General features: G+C 38.9%; 2 protein-coding genes across 2 annotated transcripts in view; both read left to right on the top strand.

Moving 5' to 3' along the window:
• Window positions 1-5,539, top strand: part of LGR4 (leucine rich repeat containing G protein-coupled receptor 4) — a 96,587-nt gene extending 91,048 nt beyond the window's left edge. Inside the window, exon 18 of the mRNA XM_060159494.1 lies at window positions 2,476-5,539. Within this exon, the coding sequence (XP_060015477.1) occupies window positions 2,476-3,752 (1,277 nt within the window). The 3' untranslated portion in view covers window positions 3,753-5,539. The remainder of the gene's footprint in view (window positions 1-2,475) is intronic.
• A 3,367-nt stretch (window positions 5,540-8,906) lies between these two features.
• CCDC34 (coiled-coil domain containing 34) overlaps window positions 8,907-22,113 on the top strand; it is a 48,274-nt gene continuing 35,067 nt past the window's right edge. Inside the window, exons 1-2 of the mRNA XM_060157744.1 lie at window positions 8,907-9,361; window positions 14,111-14,246. Of these exons, the coding sequence (XP_060013727.1) occupies window positions 8,907-9,361; window positions 14,111-14,246 (591 nt within the window). The remainder of the gene's footprint in view (window positions 9,362-14,110; window positions 14,247-22,113) is intronic.

The raw sequence follows: 22,113 nt of genomic DNA on the forward strand, positions 1-22,113 counted from the left end.
AGTTCTTACTGGTCTGTAAGGATTTTTAGTGTTATCCTTTTTTTTTTTTCATGAAACCTTGCCATTACTTTTAAAAAATTTATTTATTTGTTTGTTTATTTTGCCTGCATTGGGTCTTCGTTGCCGTGCACAGGCTTTGTCTAGTTGCAACAAGCAGGTTGCCATTACGTTTCTTTCTGTTTTATTTCACTGAACTTCAGTAGACTTGGGAAAGTTATTAAATTGACACCACGTATTGGTCATGACTGTATTCTGCCTAATCTATCAGAGAAGATGGATTTAGAATTTTACTGTTAAAGAAAAATTTAAATAATGGCTAAATTGTGTGCTATGAAGTAGATTCCTCTTTAATATGATCACAGGATGATCTGGACATTAATTTTATAACTCAGAATCGTAAATATTATGGATTCTTTAATGATTACTACTGAATTGTGAGCTTCCTCAGAGGCTGTGTATGTGTTCTTTTAATACTTAGCACAGTGCCTGGTATAGAGAATAATCTTAAAGTGATCAGCTGAGTGAATGGGATTAACAAGAATCATTTATGTCTATGCAGTTATTTAGTTTCTGTATTGACTGGTAGAAATTAAGGGGTCACTTGCCCTGCTGGGGTTCTTGTGTTGGAGAATGTACATAAGGAAGGGAACGTCTTTATTAAAGAGGAGTGTAAACTGAATATGCAGAGATTCCATTTCTTCCACACTGATTTTAAACCTTGGGGGTCAACCAGAAGGAAAGTTGGTCTGAGCTTATCTCCCCATGTGGCAATAGGAGTGAAGTGCAGGTCTGCTTCCTCCACTCCACTCACTTGTAGTAACACAGAGACAGCCATGTGCTGACACAGAAGCAGGAAGTGGAGAGCAGGAACCTTCTTTTAAAACTTGAGGAAGCAGCAGGTTTCCAAAGACAGACTGGGTGGAGCCAGCTTCCCAGGCTTTTGAGGGAAAGTAATTCCACCCACTAATCAGACACTTTCCAAAGGGTGTCCTGTTCTCCCAGGTCAGATTAGCTACTCCTTGTTCCTTGCAGAAGGAAGAGTTCAGATATAGAGATAAAGGTGAAAGGTTCCTCTTAACACTTCCCTGACGGGGGAATAAAAAAATTAATTAGAAAAAAAAATTTTTTTTTGCAGTTTCTTGAGTGAGATCCATATAAATGGTGCAGAGCTGGTTTGTTAGGTCTGTGAATATCTCAGTGATTAAGTTGCTTTATGGGATGTATCAAACTTCAGGACAATCCAGAAACATAAATTAGAACGTGTCTTTTGGGCAGTTGCAGTACATAGTTTTCTTATGCTCTGTAGACAAAATTCTGTTTTTCTTCACTAACTTTTATTTTTTAAATATTATTTTTTTTTAACATCTGTATTGGAGTATAATTGCTTTACAATGTTGTGTTAGTTTCTGCTGTATAACAAAGTGAATCAGCTATACATAAACATATATCCCCATATCTCCTCCCTCTTGCGTCTCCCTCCCACCCTCCCTATCCCACCCCTCTAGGTGGACACAAAGCACCGAGCTGATCTCCCTGTTTTCTCTAACTTTTAAATAAAACAGTTGTCATTTGGGACATAACTAGCATGCCAGTCAGTTGCTAGAACATACAGCTCAGCTACTAAATTAGTTCTTGAAATCCTAGTTTGTTATGTAGGGTTTTATTGGACATAGTTTTACATTACTAGTTAACATTGGTGTTAACTAGTGTAACATTGATTTGGCTCTCATACTGTCTGAATGACCTCTGTCAGGTCAACCAAACACTTTGAAATCTCAGTTTCTCTGGATGAAAAATGGGGATAATTATACCTATCTTAACCTGCTTCATCAGATTGCTTTTGAAAGCTATAAGAAATGTGTAAAAAATATATGTATTACACATACATATAATATACAATTAGTATAAAGTATATTAGGAACTAGGAAGGAAGAAGGAAAGGACCTGACATTTACTGAAGTACAACTATGTACCCAGTAGCTCGCTTAAGTACCTTGTGTATGTAATTTTACTTAAGCTACACAACGCTGTGAAATAGGTGTTATTATCCACAAGTGAGAAAATGAAATTCTTAGAGGTTTAAGTTGCCCTCTCAAGTAAGAGCAGCAAGTTATGAACCCCAAACTCAAACTCCAGTATATCTGATTGCAAGCCCTCAGTTTATGAAGTACCTTTCAGGTACTAGACACTGTGCTATGTATATTAACTTAGGTATAAGAAAAAGTGAAAATTTTCTTTTAAATATCATTGTATGGTTTGCCCAATAGTTAATAAAAGAAATGAAATAAATATATATTAAAATAACATTAAATTTTTAAATAGCCCAGTCCAATGACTAAAATATCAAAGAAACGGTAATCTTTTCAATTGGGATCAGTTCAATTTGTAGTAGATTAATTATTCTAGTTTCTCTCTCAAGCCATATCATATGGAATATGGTCTTTTATAAGTTGTCTTTTCTCTCTCTCATTTTAGGTGCTTTTAAGCCCTGTGAACATTTACTGGGAAGCTGGATGATCCGTCTTACTGTGTGGTTCATTTTCTTGGTTGCATTGCTTTTCAACCTGCTTGTCATTTTAACAACATTTGCATCTTGTACATCACTGCCTTCCTCCAAACTGTTCATAGGCTTGATTTCTGTATCTAACTTATTCATGGGAGCCTATACCGGCATCTTAACTTTCCTGGATGCTGTGTCCTGGGGCCGATTTGCCGAATTTGGCATTTGGTGGGAGATTGGCAGTGGCTGCAAAATAGCTGGGTTTCTTGCCGTTTTCTCCTCAGAGAGTGCCATATTTTTATTAATGTTAGCAGCCGTCGAAAGAAGCTTATCTGCAAAAGATATAATGAAAAATGGGAAAAGCAATCATCTCAGACAGTTCCGGATTGCTGCCCTGTTTGCTCTTCTGGGTGCGGCAGTAGCAGGCTGTTTTCCCCTTTTCCACAGAGGGGAATATTCTGCATCACCTCTGTGCTTGCCATTTCCCACAGGAGAGACCCCATCATTGGGATTTACCGTAACCTTAGTGCTGTTAAACTCACTAGCATTTTTATTAATGGCCATCATTTACACTAAACTCTACTGCAACTTGGAAAAAGAAGACCTTTCAGAGAACTCACATTCTAGCATGATTAAGCATGTTGCCTGGCTCATCTTCACCAACTGCATCTTTTTCTGCCCCGTAGCCTTTTTCTCGTTTGCGCCATTGATCACTGCCATCTCTATCAGCCCCGAAATAATGAAGTCTGTTACTCTGATATTTTTCCCATTGCCTGCTTGCCTGAATCCAGTCCTGTATGTCTTCTTCAACCCAAAGTTTAAAGAAGACTGGAAGTTACTGAAGCGACATATTACCAAGAAAAACGGATCCATGTCGGTTTCCGTCAGCAGCCAAGCTGGTTGTGTGGAACAGGATTTCTACTATGACTGCGGCATGTACTCACACTTGCAGGGTAACCTGACTGTGTGTGACTGCTGTGAATCCTTTCTGTTGACCAAGCCAGTGTCCTGCAAACACTTAATAAAATCACACAGCTGTCCTGCCTTGGCAGTGGGTTCTTGCCAAAGACCGGACGGCTATTGGTCCGACTGTGGCACGCAGTCTGCCCATTCTGACTACGCAGATGAAGAAGATTCCTTTGTCTCGGACAGTTCTGACCAGGTGCAGGCCTGTGGACGAGCCTGCTTCTATCAGAGTCGAGGATTCCCTTTGGTGCGCTATGCTTACAATCTCCCAAGAGTTAAAGACTGAATCAGTGTGTTTGTGACTGTTTCCCCCATCAACCCAAATCACAGTGTTTATAGAATGAACCCTAGTCTGATCTCTCATCTGGGAAGCACTTCTGTGATCACTGCCTGGTGTCACTTAGAAGAAGGAGAAAGGCGGCAGTTTATTTCTTAAACCAGACCTTTGCAAAGAACAAGTGCCTAAACTATCAATGGATGAAAAAATGCAGTGTCCAAGCAATGTGTAGTCTATTTGAAACAAATGTATAACTTGAAAAAGATTCTATGTATATCATAGCAATATAGCGTTAGGTTTTTCTGATCCATAAGAAGCAAATTTATACCTATTTCTGAATTAAGCACAAGATAAAGAACAGCTGTTAATATTTTTTTAAGAATATTTTAAATGGTGATTTTGTATAATTGAAGAAAAAGTCTTGCTAATTTTACCTAATGTTTCATCATTAATCTCAGGACAACTTACTGCAGGGCCAAAAAAAGGGATTGTTTCCCAGATAGGACTCTGAGAGTGCATGTAGGCATCATCGTCTGGCATTGTCTAATCCATCTCTGACATAATAGAGATTGTTTAAGAGATTTAAATCTAAAACCTGAAGATGTTTTTAAAACAATATTAACAACTGTTAGATTTTAAAAGAATAACCGAACACATTTGTTTTCAGTCATTATACACTGCTTTGTTTCAATCACAGCAATTTTTTCTTCAGTGTTTTGTGATCACACTGTTAGGAAAAAGTAAAGGGCTCATTGCTGTGTGAATTAGTAGATTTGGCTAAACTACTTACATGGGACTTTAATAGTATCTGAGGGATTCGATAGCTCCGTGTAATGTTCTCATTGATAAAACACGTCCTAATATCCTTGGAGCTATCAGTATTTTCCAGTTTTGTTGGTCTGTGATCTACCTATAGTTTAAATTATACAGAAAGTAAACTGTGGCAAGTGATTTCATTTAGTTGGAAGAAATTGGGAGTAATTATGACACAAAGCACTTACATTTATTAGTGAGCTGGATTCTCCTGAACCTATACTATTATATGGAAGCTGCCATACATTTTCCCCCTTACTTTGATTTACAAGAGCCTGTGCAACAGCTCAGGAACGGTGTTCTTGTGAGACAAGCCAAATATGTCACCAAGGAAAAAAAAAAGGCATAAAGCTTAGGCCTGACAAGCCAAATATGTCACTAAGGAGAAAATAAAAGGCATAAAGCTTAGGCGTATATCTTTAAAAATCAAAAATTTTACTTGATGCTCACCTGTGGACTTCTGACATGTTCACTATGTGGAGTCTTAAAGTTATAAAGGTTCAATACGTTTTTTGAACAATATGCTAAATCAGTAGCAAACCCACTGCCATATTAGTTGTTCAGGAGATACTAAAAGACATTAAGCTAGATTGCAGTTTAAAAATTAAACTGTATATAATGTGCATATAATGAATTTTTATCTTATGTAAATTATTTTTAGAACACAAGTTGGGAAATGTGGCTTCTGTTCATTTCATTTAATTAAAGCTACCTCCTAAACTATAGTGGCTGCCAGTAGCAGAATGTTAAATTGTGGTTTATATACTTTTTGCATTGTAAATAGTCTTGGTTGTATATTGTCAGTGTAATAAAAACAGAATCTTTGTATATCAAAATCATGTAGTTTGTATAAAATGTGGGAGGGATTTATTTACAGTGTGTTGTAATTTTGTAAGGCCAACTATTCACAAGTTTTTAAAATTGCTATCATGTTTGTATATTTACACATCTGATAAATATTAAATCATAACTTGGTAAAAACATCTAGCTAAAAGTTTTTTCTTTTCAAAAGTCATGTTACTGAGTACTTTCATTGCATTCATTTAAAAAATAGAATAGCAGATATCTAAAATATGGTGGTAAACTGTGCTATACATATGGCAGGAAATACAATATTGTATGCAGTGTGTTTAATTATTAAAGTTTCTGGAAAGCAATCTATTTTGCCTTAATTTATACTGATATATTAATGAATTTGCTTAGTGTTAAACTAAGCAAATTGAAGTAAAATATTTTTAAGAGTATTAGAAGAAATGTTGAGAGAACACTTTGCTGAAATTTAGAAGTGAGGTTTTATTCTATCTTAAGTCTGAACCATACTCACGGAAAACAAACTGTGAAATTTAAGAGGATACCATCAATTGGATCTTATTTAAAAGCAAATTATTTTAAAAACTGCATGATTCCAGTTGTAGCCAATTGCTCAAATGCAGTGGTCCTCCCTTTCTTCCCTTATCTGAGGTTTCACTTTCCATAGTTTTAGTTGCCTGTAGTCAACCGCAGTCCAAAAATATTAAATGGAAAATTCTAGATATAAAAAATTCATAAGTTTTAAATTGCACACCCTTCTGAGTAGTGTGATGAAATCTTGCGCTGTTCTACTCTGAAACGAATCATCCCTTTGTGCAGTATATCCTGCCTGTTAGTCACTTAGTAGCTGTCTCTGACTATCTCAGTGCTTGTGTTCAAGGAACCCTTATTTTACTTAATAATGGCCCCAAAGCATGAGAATAGTGATGCTGGCAATTCAGATATTCTCATACTATGCCTAATTTATAAATTAAACTGTATGGGGAAAAAAACATAGTATACATAGGGTTTGGTACTATCTACAGTTTCAGGCGTCCACTGAGGGTCTTGGGACATATCCCCTGTGGATAAGAAGGGTCTGTTGTGCTTAGAAATAATTCAGTATTCACAGTCATCAAGACTTCATTTTACAGATGGGAAAATAGAGGGCCTAATGAAATTTAAGTGAATACCTGACACATACAGCAAATTAGAACCCAAACCAGCACCCAGTTCCCCTTAATTTGAGATGTTTTTTGTTTTTGTTTGTTTTAAACTTCAGTATATGTTTGGAATTCCCATAACCAAAAGTAGAATACTATAATTACCCCTCCTCCCATGCCCTAGGCCCTTACTGCCCATACCCAACATCCAGCTTTGGCAGCTGTCAACAGCACATGGTAAATCTTGTTTCCCCTTCATCCCATTCACTCACCTTCTCTAATCCCTCTGCTCCTTGGATTATTTTGAAGCAAACCTAAAACTAATTGTTTCATCTGAAAATATTTCAATATGTCCAGGGATACATTTTTTTAAATTGTGTCATATATTGCAATAGGACTCACTGATAATGATGTTATTTTTGAAACAGAGATTTTCAAGCAAGGGTCACTCTTCACTTACACAAGTTTACAAAGCCAGCAAAAAATAGGAATTATCTCAAATATAGCGTGAAAGTGAAAATAAATGAGTAGTAAGAAGAGAAGTTACTAAGTTAATACCCTGAAACTTAAGGGGAGAGGCCCTCTTTCGAGCTTATTTATACATTTTATATAATGCAACCAAACTTGATTATGGTTTCTGTCCCAGTAATGAAAAGGCGCTGTAAGAAAGGAGACCACAGGACTTGATTATGTTCAAGCACCAGCACCAGCAGCTCTTAGCCTCTTAGCTCCAGGATTGTTACAGCATAATGCAGTAGTTGGTCATGATGATGATTCTGAGGCATCAAGGGCATAATTTGTTTAAAACATTTTAGATCCCATAGCAAGAGGTTACAGTGGAACAGTTTTGGAGTTTAAATGATACAAGTTACCATTTACCATTTTCTCTTGTTTGGTCCTGTGCTAGAAGCTTTGAGAATAAAATATGACTGGGAGATAGATTATTTCCCTATTTTACAGAGGAGTGAGTCAGAACTTGGAAAGGCAAAACAGCTTGTTTAGGGAAAACTAGCAAATAAGAGGAAAACCACGGATTCAAATACAGGTCTCTTACATACTAAAACTTGGTGTTTTTTTTCCCTACTATGCTTCAGTAATGTGGGGTGATGTTTGTTGGGAATAGCTTCTCAAGTTTACCCCCTTATGAAGCCCTAAAGCGGCCCAGGGTGATGCTGTTGTTACTGATTCGAGAGATGCTCTCCTAAAAAGGTTTTAACCAGATACACCAATATTAAGTAATTGGGATACAGAATGAAAACTCAAGCCATTTTATTCCTCCATCAATTCTATCACTCATTTAAATTGCTCTAGTTTTCTTCCATTTTCATTGTTTTTACTGAAAATTTTAACAAAACTTACATTCCATTTAAATAGTTTTAACCATGTCATATTTTATTAACCATAGCTTCTGTCTTCTGGATTGCCCTTAGTTACTATTATTTCTACTGTAATTCTTTGGTGTCAAATTTTGCAGATCTAAATTTCATTGAAGATTTCATATCACTCTTTGGTCAATGACAAATCCTGTGTGCTGTTTTAGCCATTGTCAGTTTTCATTGTGTGATATTTCTACAGCAATATGCATTATGAGCTGGATAAAGCCCATTTACTTAGAAGTGTACACAGTTCTGTCAGCATGAATAAAGGAACCAGCTTTAGTATCTATCACCTCTTCCTTACCACCTTCATCCCCATCCCCAATCCCTGAGGAGAGTACTCCTTCTGAAGTCCCACAAAATGTTTTCATTCCTCACAAAATGCATATAACAGAATATTTTAACGGTATGACTCTTCACCACAAAAGAATGAGGAGCTTGTAACGGCTTGTAACGGCAAGTCTTGTATTTTATATATCTCCAGTGCTTAGCACAGACCGTAGTACACTAGAGCCTTCAGAAAGGCCCCGATGTTCACATGCACTAAACAAACGAGTTCCTGTAAGAGGCTAGGCAGACGAAGGGCTACCAAAAACAATGAAAGATTGTACCAAAAGTGCATTTTCAGATACACCTCTAAACTTGGATAATGTTCGCCCCCCACCCCCTAAAATACGGCCGTGTGTGGCCGTGTGCTGAGAGAAATCACGGCTGATCCTTGTAACCCTGACCTTGTAATGATACGGGGTTAGTTTTCGCTCCTGCTTTTCCCCCTCAAAATATCTGCCTTACTCAGTGATAGCACATTTCCTGTACCGAATGAACCACAGCAAACAAGGGACGGGCCCTCCAAGCTGTCAGCCGGGAGCGGGACCTTATCCGTGAGCGGAGCGCGGGTTTAAGTCAGAAGAAGCAGCGCAGGTCCAGGCCAGGGAGGAGGGAGGGCTGCCAAGAGCCTGCAGGGCGCCGGAAGCCACCTTCTACAGGGCTGGACAAAGCCCAGGCGGCCTCCATGCGTCGCCATGGCAACGCAAAGTCAGCGCCCGCCCGGATTGGCCGCGCCGCCGCGCGCGGGGCCTGCTGGGAGAGCACGTCCCCGCCGCCGCAGCCCTGCCGGTTTGAACTTGGCGGGCTCCATGAGGGCTGTGGGGCGGTGGGGGGTTGTTTTGCCCCTTCCCGACTCCCGGTTCTTGGCCGACTGCAGGTCCAGGCCTCGGCCCTCCTCGGGCTCCTTCTCCGTCCTCATGGCGGGCGCCCGGGGTCAGGGGCTAGAGGCGGTGGAGGTGTGCTCGCTGTCGCCGCCGCTGAGCTGCGGCTATTCCACCATGTCGCTGTTGTCTCCCCTCGGCCACAAGAGCTTTCCGTTTGACGACGACGACGGTGACGGGGAGGAGGAGGTAGATGTGAACGAAGATGCTCATGACTCAGAGGCCAAGGTGGAGAGCCTGAGAGGAATGGAGTTACAGGGGTGCTCCAGGTAAACCCGAGGCCGCCGGCCGATACAGCCCCTCTCAAGATTTCTTAGACCTTTCTAAGTACTTTCTTCTGGCGGCCAAACACCCTCTTGTCTTCCCTCTCAAAGGCTGCACGGGCACCTGCATCCACAGGTGCTGCTGCTTTTGGCGCATAGAGTCTGGGCCGGTTCTTACACATGACCACAGATTTATCATCGTTCTTAATCCTTTTTCCTGAGAATGTGATGATTCCTACAGTCTCGCTCCCCAGAGAAACGCACCTAGTCTTAAACATAAAATTTTGCTGCAATTTCAGGAGTTTTATGAAAACTTAGAAAACAGACTGGGGCCACTAGAACTCTTGTCCAAACCCTTAACACCAAAATGTAGTTGACTGCACCTTAGTGATACCTGGAGCTATTTTGAAAACAGTCTGATTGTCAGTGAAGTATGTTGTAGTAAGCAGTATACTTTTTATGTCATAGATTAAGAGCTGAAGCTTGGAGGCTAGCAATGTCAACTTCAGCATCCAGAGACAATGTTGGGTCTGCTCTGAGCACTTAACAGTAGAAAAGAAGTCATTGAATCAGAGAATGTTAGAATCAAAGGGATTATTAAAGCCATCTTTATTTATTTCTGCAGTTCATTCGGCAAACAGTTTGTGCCATATGGGGCCCATAAACAAGATAGGCATTGTCTTTACTCTCATGGAATTAAAGCCTACATCTAGCCACTCATTTTACAGATAACAAAACTGGCTCAGGATACAAATAAAAAGTCTAATTCAAAGGCATACACCTAGTTATTAGCAAAGCTGGGCCTAGTCCCAAGGTATATTGCTCATGTTTTCTCTTCCCTATGCTACGTGCCTGTTGTTGGGCATAAAGAAATAGGAGCAAAGGGCCTATCCCTGCAGGAATATCTTTTCCTGGGACAGACTTAGTGATGCAGGTCCATTCAGAGGTAGACTCATTATGTCATCTAAAGGAAGCATTTACAAGTTTCTGATTGTCAAGCTGCACAAGGCACAATACAGGAGATCTAAGACATACAGACCAAAGAACCCATGCTTTATGTGTAAGCAACCAGTTAAACCCCTTTGCTATAAGACATGCATACACAGAGTGAGTAAATGGAATATGGAACCGTATGAAGTGACTCACATACACAGTTACAACAGTGAGTCTCTTAAGAATGAGAAGTAAACATTAGTACTTTGGTAGGAATGGAGATCAGTAAGAGTGACCAAGCAAGCCACTTGTCCAGACTGGTTGTAACAACAAGAAAGTTTCAGGAGTCCGTTTTCATGTGGGCCTTTGTACAGATTCTTCAGGATCGAGTTGGTCTCAGTGATTTTTAAAATAAATGATTTTAAAAATAATTTAAAAATAAAGTACCTTCTAAGCCTAATCAGCAGGACTAAGCAATGTAGACAGTTTAGCAACCCAAGGAATGATGGCCATGAAAACTACAGCTCAGCTACTGAGACCTTGCATTAGCTTCCAAGAGCCAAAGCCCTGGCCGAATAGAGCTCATTACAGGAGGAGCCAGTCGTATTTATGTCAAACCTTAACCAAAGCGTGAATGAGCTGGTAACAGCCCAGGGCCATAGCTGCCTTCCTATCACAGTTCATCTCCTCTGAATCAAGGCAATAGGTAAGATGTGGTCTGGAGAGAATGCAGGAATTGTCAGGCCTGTGTGTGGCAAGTGTCAGATGCTTATTAGGTGTTCAATAAACATATGCTGAAGGAATGCCTATTTCCCACTTCCTAGAGAACAGATAATTGTGGTGATTGTTTTCAAATGCTTCAGAAAACCCAGCACTTCTTTTCAGGAAAGAGAAGTGTTTAGAACATTTCCTTGTTCCTCCTCCCTACCTCTCACCTTTAGTTGGTGCCCTGACAGTTTGGGGGTGATGGGATGAAGAGGGCAGGTGCCTGAGCTGTAGCGGTGAGCATCCTCTTGTGGACCAGAGTGTGGAATTTTATGCCTTTTTTTTTTTCCATCCTTCACCTGCCACAGGGATCCGACTGTGGCAAAACTAATAGGGTGAGGCTTTCTTGGGATAGACTCAGGCATCAGCTGCACATGATGGGGTTGAGCTGCAGGTATTTTCGGTGTATAGAGCTGTGCTTAGAGGACGCACTGACCTTCAGGTGTGTTGGATAGCACTGCGGTAAATAAAGCTCACAGGTGACTTCAGACAAGATAATGAGAAATATTTTCCTGGAGTCTTTTACAATATGCATTGGGCCTGCTGTTTGTTCAGCTTTATCCTGGAAACCCATTAGGAAACCCGTGCCTTAATAAACGTCTTGGTCATAAACAGCTGCTTATCAAGCCTCTCTTGATTATGAGTAGAGCTGTAGTATATATGCCACACATTTTGAATATATTTGTTAAAACTGATGAGGCAAGAAATGTAATATTTAAAGTGTCATTTTAAAAAGAAAACACTGATCTCACTGATTTCTTCTTTCAACAAACATTTCTTAGAAGCCTACTATATTCTAGGCTCTAAGCTAGACTCTTGAAATAAAAAATGAGTTAAGACATGTTTTCCGTCTCTTAGGAATTCATGGTTTCTGGCAGAGATGGACAAGTGACAGAAAGCCTAAGGCACTTAGTCCAGATTTTTTGCAGAATGAGGCAATAAAGGTTAAAACCTGAGCTAAATCTTAAAGGGAGAGTAGGAATTAGCTATACTCCTCCTAGTAGTACTAACTGACACGTTCCAAATGCTTACTGAGTGCCCGGAACTGAGGTAAGTGCTGTAGTGTGGATCATTCATGCCACAGTACCTGTGAGGTAGCCACTACTATGTTCTCCACTTAACAGATGAGAAACGGAGGCTTAAAGAGGTTAAAAAATGTACATAGCTAGGAAGCAGCAGGTAGAGATTCACCCAAATGTTTTACTCCCAAATCTAAACTCTTACTTTGGCCGTGTGTGGAGGTGGAGGAAAAGAATTTCAGAATTTTAAGCAAAGCTGCAGAGCACAAGGGCGTGGCATATTCATCAATGTGCCTAAGTTCAATAAGACTGAAACGTAGAGTCCAGATCAGCTATTGGTGGAAGAAGAGGCTGGAAGATAAGCAGGGCCGATTCATGGGTGTCAGGCTATGGAGTGTGGATTTCATCCTATGGGCAGAGGAGCACTGAAGAATTTTGAGATGGGGAGTGACATGTCGGAAGGATGCATTTGAAGGATGAATCTGGCAACGGTGGAGAATAGTTTGAAATGGAGGGAGAAAGGCCGGTTATGACCAGACAGCAGTTGTGAGGTTGTAGAAGAGAAGAATGGCTTGAGAAAACTGAAAGAAGTAAAATAGACAGGATGGGGTGATTATATGGGTGTGGGACCTAGAGGTACCAAATGTGGACAGGAAGCAGGAGTCAAAGATCTGGCTTCTGGCTTGGCTAACTGGGTGGGTGTTGGTACTCTTCCCCGAGGTAGGATTATAAGAGGAGGAGTAAGATTCTTCTTGTTGGGGAGGGTAGTGAGTGGGTGGTAGATGATTCGACTTGTTTTAGACTGGTTGAGTTTGGTATTTAAGTGGAGCTGTCTATTGGATGGTTGAAAATGAAAGTTTGGAGCTGAAGGGCAAGGTTTAGCCTGGAATGCCCGATCCAGGCCTCATCAGCACCTAGTGACAGTGGAAGCTCCGGGAGGGTAAGGTGGTGCTCTGCAAGACTGACAAGGAAAGATATAGGAAATAAATGACACATCAACAGTGTCCCTTTCCCACTAGAATACAAATTCCATAATGACATGGATGAATGAAGAAACAGCAGAAAAAAACAAGTAAATGGAAGCTACAAGGCAGAAAAAGCTGAGCATAGCAGTGGATGAGGCAGTTGGTTGCCTGAAGCAGGAATGTTACAGACAAAGAGGGGCTGAGTCTATAATAATGTAGTGTTTTGAGCTGCCTCGGGTCCTGAACAAGCTTTCTTTCCATGCGTGCTCATGGTTCAGCTGTTCCTGCTTTATGGGGCTTGTGTATCTGGGCAAGGCCCTGTGTTCTTTATGTATGTATGTTCTCACAGTACTTCTCCTCCCCTCTTCTTTTGAGCTTGAGTGAGTGCTTACTTTTCCACATACCCAGAAGAGACAGACTGACAGAGGTTCGTGGTGGAGACTATGGTAGGAGGTAACCCAACTCTGGGGAGCTGTGGACACCCTATCTGAGAACTGGCAAAAGGGAGTCCACCAAAACATGAAAGAATACAAGGACCATATATTTTTGATACCTTTTTATTTCAAAACAATTTCAAACTTACAGAAAAGTTGAGAGTGTAAAGAACTCTGTCTGCCCTTCACACCAAAACCTTAATTGTTACCACATTAGCTTTACCATCCTTGCTGTGTAGGTATGTATTCTTCCCTTTGTGAAGTATTTAAAGGCGGAAAAGGGAAAAGTCTGCTCCAGGATCTTGCTAGAAACATGTGTTGTAATTAGTAGTCCAGATATAAGATTTTTAAGAATAAAAAAAATTGTTGTAATTGAGGCAAATGGACTGGGTATGATTTTAGAACATGAGAGAATTCAAAGGCAGTCTGAAGGGTAAACTAATTCAAACATTGGACTTTCTGATCATGGTTTTTCAAGTGTATATTTATATATGATTAATTCAGCATATTTATATATAAAAATCACAGTATTATAAATATGTTGTGGAATTCTGCTTCCATTGTACAGCTAAGTGACTTTGACTGCTAAGCCAAAGAGTTTTGAGTACAAGTGCTGTAGTATCCTCTCTTTTGCAATAGTGTGGTTGGATCCGAAGATAACCAAGAAGAACAGAAACAGGTGCAGTTACCAGAAAGCAGCCTGACACCGTGGGAAGTGTGGTTTGTTGGCAAAGAAAAAGTAGAACGTGACCGTCTGCAACGGAAGGCTCTAGAGGTAAAACTAGACAGTATTCTTTCTATTTAGTCCATGAGCTCACAAAGTAGAGCTGCTGTCAAAATTAAAATGTTATTGTTATTATCCCTCACAACAGACTTTTTGCATTTTCTTGTATCAGTTTGCTATATTGATATTAATAACTTACTGGAGAAATAATACATGTTCATTATAAGAACATCTGGAAGATACAGCTAAGCATAATTAGGAAAATGAAAATCTCTAATCTTGTCCCCTGGAGATAACTATTGTTTGTTTTTGTGGTTTTTTAAAAAATTTATTTATTTATTTATTTTTGGCTGCAATGAGTCTTGGTTGCTGCACTTGGGCTTTTTCTAGTCGTGGTAAGCGGGGGCTACTCTTTGTTGTGGTGCGCGGGCTTCTCATTGCAGTGGCTTCTCTTGTTGCAGATGGAGCATGGGTTCTAGGCGCGCGGGCTTCAGTAGTTGTGGCACGCAGGCTCTAGAGCGCAGGCTCAGTAGTTGCGGCACACGGGCTTAGTTGCTCCACGGCATGTGGGATCTTTCCGGACCAGGGCTCGAACCTGTGTCCCCTGCATTGGCAGGCAGACTCCCAACCACTGTGCCACCAGGGAATTCCCCATAACTATTGTTAATATTATGGCATATAGCCTTCCACATTTTCTTCTATGTAAATTTTAAAAAAACATGTGCAAATGTATATTCATATAGTGTCACCATATGTACATTTAACTAAAGTCAGCTGCATATACTTGGTAAAATTTTTAAGAGAAATAAAAATTGAAGTAGAGGCTGGAAATCTATCCCCATATCACTCAGAGCATGTGCCCCAGAGTGAGTTTGTGCTGGGAGATGGGAATCTTCTGGGCTTTCAGGTTTTTTCAGTTTCTCTTTGCCTCCCTGCCTCACTTGTGGACATTTTTGTATTCGTAATTCTCTCTGAACTCTGTCCAAACTCAAAAAATAGTTTGAGATACATTTTCACATGAATCCGTCATTCTTTGAACTCTTATCATTTGCTGTTTAGAACCTAGCAGCCAAATAGATTTGGATAGTTTGGCATCCTCCAGTATCTAGACCAACTGAATTCTCTCTATCCAGACACAGAAACCAGGTAGATTTGAGTGGGGAGGAATATGTCTTGTTTTTAATAAATAGGATCACTCTTTTGTAACCTGCTTTTTTCTGCTTATTGCATTATTAATATTTCTGTATCATTAAATATTTTTATAGCATCATTTAAAAATGGCTAAGATTATTAAAATATATTTAGAATGTATTGAATATATAATAGAATATAGTTAACCAGTTCACTATTGTTGCATATTTAAGTTTATTCTAATTTATTACTCTCCCTGTTACTGTAAAATCCTTGGAATTGAAACTTCGCCCTCCATGATCTTCTTGGAGTAAATTTTCCATTTCAGTTTTGAAACTAGTTGTTCTTTCTGTGATGGCCTTCTAGCCAGGTAGGCAGTCTTGGCATGATTCAAATGATTGTAGAAGCCAGTACATTCTGCAATTTCCCTATTGCAGTATACTTTGTATTCTAAGTACAAATTTATTCCTGGAAAAGTACACAGTAGTATTTGTTTCTGCTTAGAAGGGCACAGGACTTGAGAAGGACCTTATGGTTTGATGTCAGGCAGGCTTATTTAAACTTTTACACTTCCATTTCCTCATCTCTACAGTAAGGATAAAATAATGCTATCTGGTCACAGGGTTTTTTAGAGCAGCGGTCCCCAGCCTTTTTGGCACCAGGGACCAGTTTCATGGAAGACAGTTTTTCCACGGATTTGGGGGGGGGGGATGGTTCAGGTGGTAATGCGAGCGATGGGGAGCGGCGGATGAAGCTTTGCTCACTTGCCCACCACTCACCTCCTGCTGTGCGGCCCAGTTCCTAGCAGGCTGCAGACCAGTACTAGTCCACAGCCTGGGGGTTGGGGGACCCCTGTTTTAGAGGATTAAATGAGACAAATTATAAAGATGGCTGGTGTTTTTATTGGTATTGTTATTGATATCATTGCTAGTCACAGTCTTTTTCTTTCCCTTTTATTGAATTGTGGTTGATTTACAATGTTGTATTAGTTTCAGATGTATAGCAAGCTGATTCAGTTTTATATATACATATGCACACATACATATACACATTTTCAGATTCTTTTCCATTATAGGTTATTACAAGATATTGAATATAGTTACCTGTGCTATAGAGTAAATCCTTGTTGCTTATGTATTTTATATACAGTAGTGTGTATCTGTTAATCCCCAACTCCTAATTTTTCCCTCCCCCATCTTTCCCCTTTGGTAACTATAAGTTTGTTTTCTATGTCTGTGAGTCTGTTTCTGCTTTGTAAATACATTCATTTGTATCATTTTTTTAGATTCCACATATAAGTGATATCATATGATATTTGTCTTTCTCAGTCTGACTTCACTTAGTGTGATAATTTCTAGGTCCATCCATGTTGCTACAAATGGCATTATTTCATTCATTTTTATGGCTGAGTAATATTCCATTGTGTGTGTGTATGTGTGTATACACGTGTGTGTGTGTGTGTATGTATGTACATATATATATATCCCACATCTTTTTTATCCATTCATCTGTTGAGCATGTTGAGCATGGTTGTTCATGGTTGCTTCCATGTCTTGGCTATTTGAAATAGTGGTGCTGTGAACATTGGGATGCATGTATCTTTTCAAATTAGAGTTTTCATCTGTTCTGAATATATACCCAGGAGTGGAATTGTTGGATCATACGGTAACTCAATTTTTAATTTTTTAAGGAACCTCCATACTGTTCTCCCTAATGGGTATACCAATTTACATTCCTACCAACAGTGTAGGAGGGTTCCCTTTCCTCCTCACCCTCTCCAGCATTTATTATTTGTAGATTTTTTGATGATGGCCATTCTGACCAGCATGAGATGATACTTTATTGTAGTTTTGATTTGCATTTCTCTGTAACTAGCTATGTTGAGCATCTTTTCGTGTGCCTGTGGGTCATCTGTATGTCTTTGGAGAAATGTCTATTTACGTTTTCTGCCTACTTTTTGAGTCTGTTGTTTCTTTTTTTTGATAATAAGCTGTATGAGCTTTTTGTATATTTTGGAAATTAATCCCTTGTTCGTTGTATCATTTGCAAATATTTTCTCCCATTCCGTAGGTTGTCTTTTCATTTTGTTTATGGTTTCCTTTGCTGTGTATATAAGCTTTTAAGTTTAATTAGATCCCATTTATTTGTTTTTGCTTTTATTTCCATTACTATAAAAGACAGATCTAAAAAAGTATTGCTGCAGTTTATGTCAAAGAGTGTTCTGCCTATGTTTTCCTCTAAGAGTTTTATAGTATCTGGCTTTACATTTCGGGTTTTAATCCTTTTTGAGTTTATTTTTGTGTATGGTGTTAGAGAATGGTCTAATATTATTCATTTACATGTAGCTATCCAGTTTTCCCGGCACCACTTATTGAAGAGACTGTCTTTTCTCCATTGTATATTCTTGCTTGTTTTGTCAAAGCTTAATTGACCATAGGTGCGTGGGTTTATTTCTGGGCTTTCTATCCTGTTCCATTGAACTATATTTCTGGTTTTTTGCACCAATACTATACTGTTTTGATTACTGTAGCTTTCTAGTATAGCCTGAAGTCAGGGAGCCAGATTTCCTCTTGCACTGTTTTTCTTTCTCAGGACTGCTATTGGGGTCTTTTGGCTTTTTGGGGTCTTTTATATTTCCTTACAAATTTTAAGATTCTTTTGTTCTAGTTCTATGAAAAATACCATTGGTAATTTGGTAGGGATTACATTGAATCTGTAGATTGCCTTCGATAGTGTAGTCATTTAGACAATATTGATTCTTCCAACCCAGGAACATGGTATATCTTTCCACATGTGTGTTTCATGTTTGGTTTCTTTCATCAGGGTCTTATAGTTTTCTGAGTACAGGTCTTTTGGCTCCTTAGGTAGGTTTATTCCTAGGTATTTTATTCTTTTTGATGTGATGGTAAATGGAATTGTTTCCTTAATTTCTCTTTCTGCTCTTTCATTGTTAGTGTATAGACATGCAGCAGATTTCTGTGTATTAATTTTGTATCCTGTAATTTACTGAATTCATTGATGAGCTCTAGTAGTTTTCTGGTAGCATCATTAGGATTTTCTATGTGTAGTATTATGTCATCTGCAAACAGTAACAGGATTACTTCTTCTTTTCCAATTTGGATTCCTCTTATTTCTTTTTCTTCTCTGATTGCTGTGGCTGGGACTTCCAGAACTATGCTGAATAAAAGTGGCAACGTGGACATCCTTGTCTTGTTCCTAAATCCTAGAAGAAATGCTTTCAGCTTTTCACCATTGAGTATGATGTTACCTGTGGGTTTATCATATATGGCCTTTAGTTTCTTGAGGTAGGTTCCCTCTAAGCCCACTTTCTGAAGAGTTTTTTTTTTTTACATCTTTTTTAGAGTATAATTGCTTTACAATGGTGTGCTAGTTTCTGCTTTATAACAAAGTGAATCAGGTATACATATACATATGTTCCCATATCTCTTCCTTCTTGCATATCCCTCCCTCCCACCCTCCCTATCCCACCCCTCTAGGTGGTCACAAAGCACCGAGCTGATCTCCCTGTGCTATGCAGCTGCTTCCCACTAGCTATCTATTTTACGTTTGGTAGTGTATATATGTCCATGCTACTCTCTTCGCTTTGTCACAGCTTACCGTTCCCCCTCCCCATATCCTCAAGTCCATTCTCTAGTAGGTCTGTGTCTTTATTCCTGTCTTAGCCCTAGGTTCTTCATGACATTTTTTTTCTTAAATTCCGTATATATATGTTAGCATACGGTATTTGTCTTTCTCTTTCTGACTTACTTCACTCTATATGACAGACTCTGGGTCCATCCACCTCATTACAAATAGCTCAATTTCTTTTCTTTTTATGGCTGAGTAATATTCTGTTGTATATATGTGCCACATCTTCTTTATCCATTCATCCGATGATGGACACTTAGGTTCTTTCCATCTCCTAGCTATTGTAAATAGAGCTGCAATGAACATTTTGGTATATGACTCTTTTTGAATTATGGTTTTCTCAGGGTATATGCCCAGTAGTGGGATTGCTGGGTCATACAGTAGTTCTATTTGTAGTTTTTTAAGGAACTTCCATACTGTTCTCCATAGTGGCTGTACCAATTCACATTCCCACCAGCAGTGCAAGAGTGTTCCCTTTTCTCCCCACCCTCTCCAGCATTTATTCTTTCTAGATTTTTTGATGATGGTCATTCTGACCAGTGTGAGATGATACCTCATTGTAGTTTTGATTTGCATTCTCTAATGATTAATGATGTTGAGCATTCTTTCATGTGTTTGTTGGCAGTCTGTATATCTTCTTTGGAGAAATGTCTATTTAGGTCTTCTGCCCATTTTTGGATTGGGTTGTTTGTTTTTTTGTTATTGAGCTGCATGAGCTGCTTATAAATTTTGAAGATTAATCCTTTGTCAGTTGCTTCATTTGCAAATATTTTCTCCCATTCTGAGGGTTGTCTGTTGGACTTGTTTATGGTTTCCTTTGCTGTGCAAAAGCTTTGAAGTTTCATTAGGTCCCATTTGTTTATTTTTGTTTTTATTTCCATTTCTCTGTGAGGTGGGTCAAAAAAGATCTTGCTGTGATTTATGTCATAGAGTGTTCTGCCTATGTTTTCCTCTAAGAGTTTGATAGTGTCTGGCCTTACATTTAAGTCTTTAATCCATTTTGAGCTTGTTTTTGTGTATGGTATTAGGGAGTGATCTAATCTCATACTTTTACATGTACCTGTCCAGTTTTCCCAGCACCACTTATTGAAGAGGCTGTCCTTTCTCCACTGTACATTCCTGCCTCCTTTATCAAAGATAAGGTGACCATATGTGAGTGGGTTTATCTCTGGGCTTTCTATCCTGTTACATTAATCTATATTTCTGTTTTTGTGCCAGTACCATACTGTCTTGATTACTGTGGCTTTGTAGTATAGTCTGAAGTCCAGGAGCCTGATTCCTCCAGCTCCGTTTTTCATTCTCAAGATTGCTTTGGCTATTCGGGGTCTTTTGTATTTCCATACAAATTGTGAAATTTTTTGTTCTAGTTCTGTGAAAAATGCCAGTGGTAATTTGATAGAGATTGCATTGAATCTGTAGATTGCTTTGGGTAGTAGAGTCATTTTCACAATGTTGATTCTTCCAATCCAAGAACATGGTATATCTCTCCATCTATTTGTATCATCTTTAATTTCTTTCATCAGTGTCTTATAATTTTCTGCATACAGGTCTTTTGTCTCCTTAGGTAGGTTTATTCCTAGATATTTTATTCTTTTTGTTGCAATGGTAAATGGGAGTGTTTTCTTGATTTCACTTTCAGGTTTTTCATCATTATTGTATAGGAATGCCAGAGATTTCTGTGCATTAATTTTGTATCCTGCTACTTTACCAAATTCATTGATTAGCTCTAGTAGTTTTCTGGTGGCATGTTTAGGATTCTGTATGTATAGTATCATGTCATCTGCAAACAGTGACAGCTTTACTTCTTCTTTTCAGATTTGGATTCCTTTTCTTCTCTGATTGCTGTGACTAAAACTTCCAAAACTATGTTGAATAAGAGTGGTGAGAGTGGGCAACCTTGTCTTGTTCCCGATCTTAGTGGAAATGCTTTCAGTTTTTCACCATTGAGGACGATGTTGGCTGTGGGTTTGTCATATATGGCCTTTATTATGCTGAGGAAAGTTCCCTCTATGCCTGCTTTCTGCAGGGTTTTTATCATAAATGGGTGTTGAATATTGTCGAAAGCTTTTCTGCATCTATGGAGATGATCACATGGTTTTTCTCCTTCAGTTTGTTAATATGGTGTATCACGTTGATTGATTTGCGTATATTGAAGAATCCTTGCATTCCTGGAATAAACCCCACTTTATCATGGTGTATGATCCTTTTTATGTGCTGTTGGATTCTGTTTGCTAGTATTTTGTTGAGGATTTTTGCATCTATGTTCATCAGTGGTATGGGCCTATAGTTTTCTTCCTTTGTGACATCCTTGTCTGGTTTTGGTATCAGGGTGATGGTGGCCTCGTAGAATGAGTTGGGGAGTGTTCCTCCCTCTGCTATATTTTGGAAGAGTCTGAGAAGGATAGGTGATAGCTCTTCTCTAAATGTTTGATAGAATTCGCCTGTGAAGCCATCTGGTCCTGGGCTTTTGCTTGTTGGAAGATTTTTAATCACAGTTTCAATTTCAGTGCTTGTGATTGGTCTGTTCATATTTTCTATTTCTTCCTGATTCAGTCTTGGCAGGTTGTGCCTTTCTAAGAATTTGTCCATTTCTTCCAGGTTGTCCATTTTATTGGCATAGAGTTGCTTGTAGTAATCTCTCATGATCTTTTGTATTTCTGCAGTGTCAGTTGTTACTTCTCCTTTTTCATTTCTAATTCTATTGATTTGAGTCTTCTCCCTTTTTTTCTTGATGAGTCTGGCTAATGGTTTACCAATTTTGTTTATCCTTTCAAAGAACCAGCTTTTAGTTTTATTGATCTTTGCTATCGTTTCCTTCATTTCTTTTTCATTTATTTCTGATCTGATTTTTATGATTTCTTTCCTTCTGCTAACTTTGGGGTTTTTTTGTTCTTCTTTCTCTAATTGCTTTAGGTGCAAGGTTAGGTTGTTTATTCGAGATGTTTCCTGTTTCTTAAGGTAGGCTTGTATTGCTATAAACTTCCCTCTTAGAACTGCTTTTGCTGCATCCCATAGATTTTGAGTCGTCGTGTCTCCATTGTCATTTGTTTCTAGGTATTTTTTGATTTCCTCTTTGATTTCTTCAGTGATCACTTCGTTATTAAGTAGTGTATTGTTTAGCCTCCATGTGTTTGTATTT

Source organism: Lagenorhynchus albirostris, chromosome 9 (assembly GCF_949774975.1).
Source record: "Lagenorhynchus albirostris chromosome 9, mLagAlb1.1, whole genome shotgun sequence".
NCBI classification, from domain to species: domain Eukaryota; kingdom Metazoa; phylum Chordata; class Mammalia; order Artiodactyla; family Delphinidae; genus Lagenorhynchus; species Lagenorhynchus albirostris.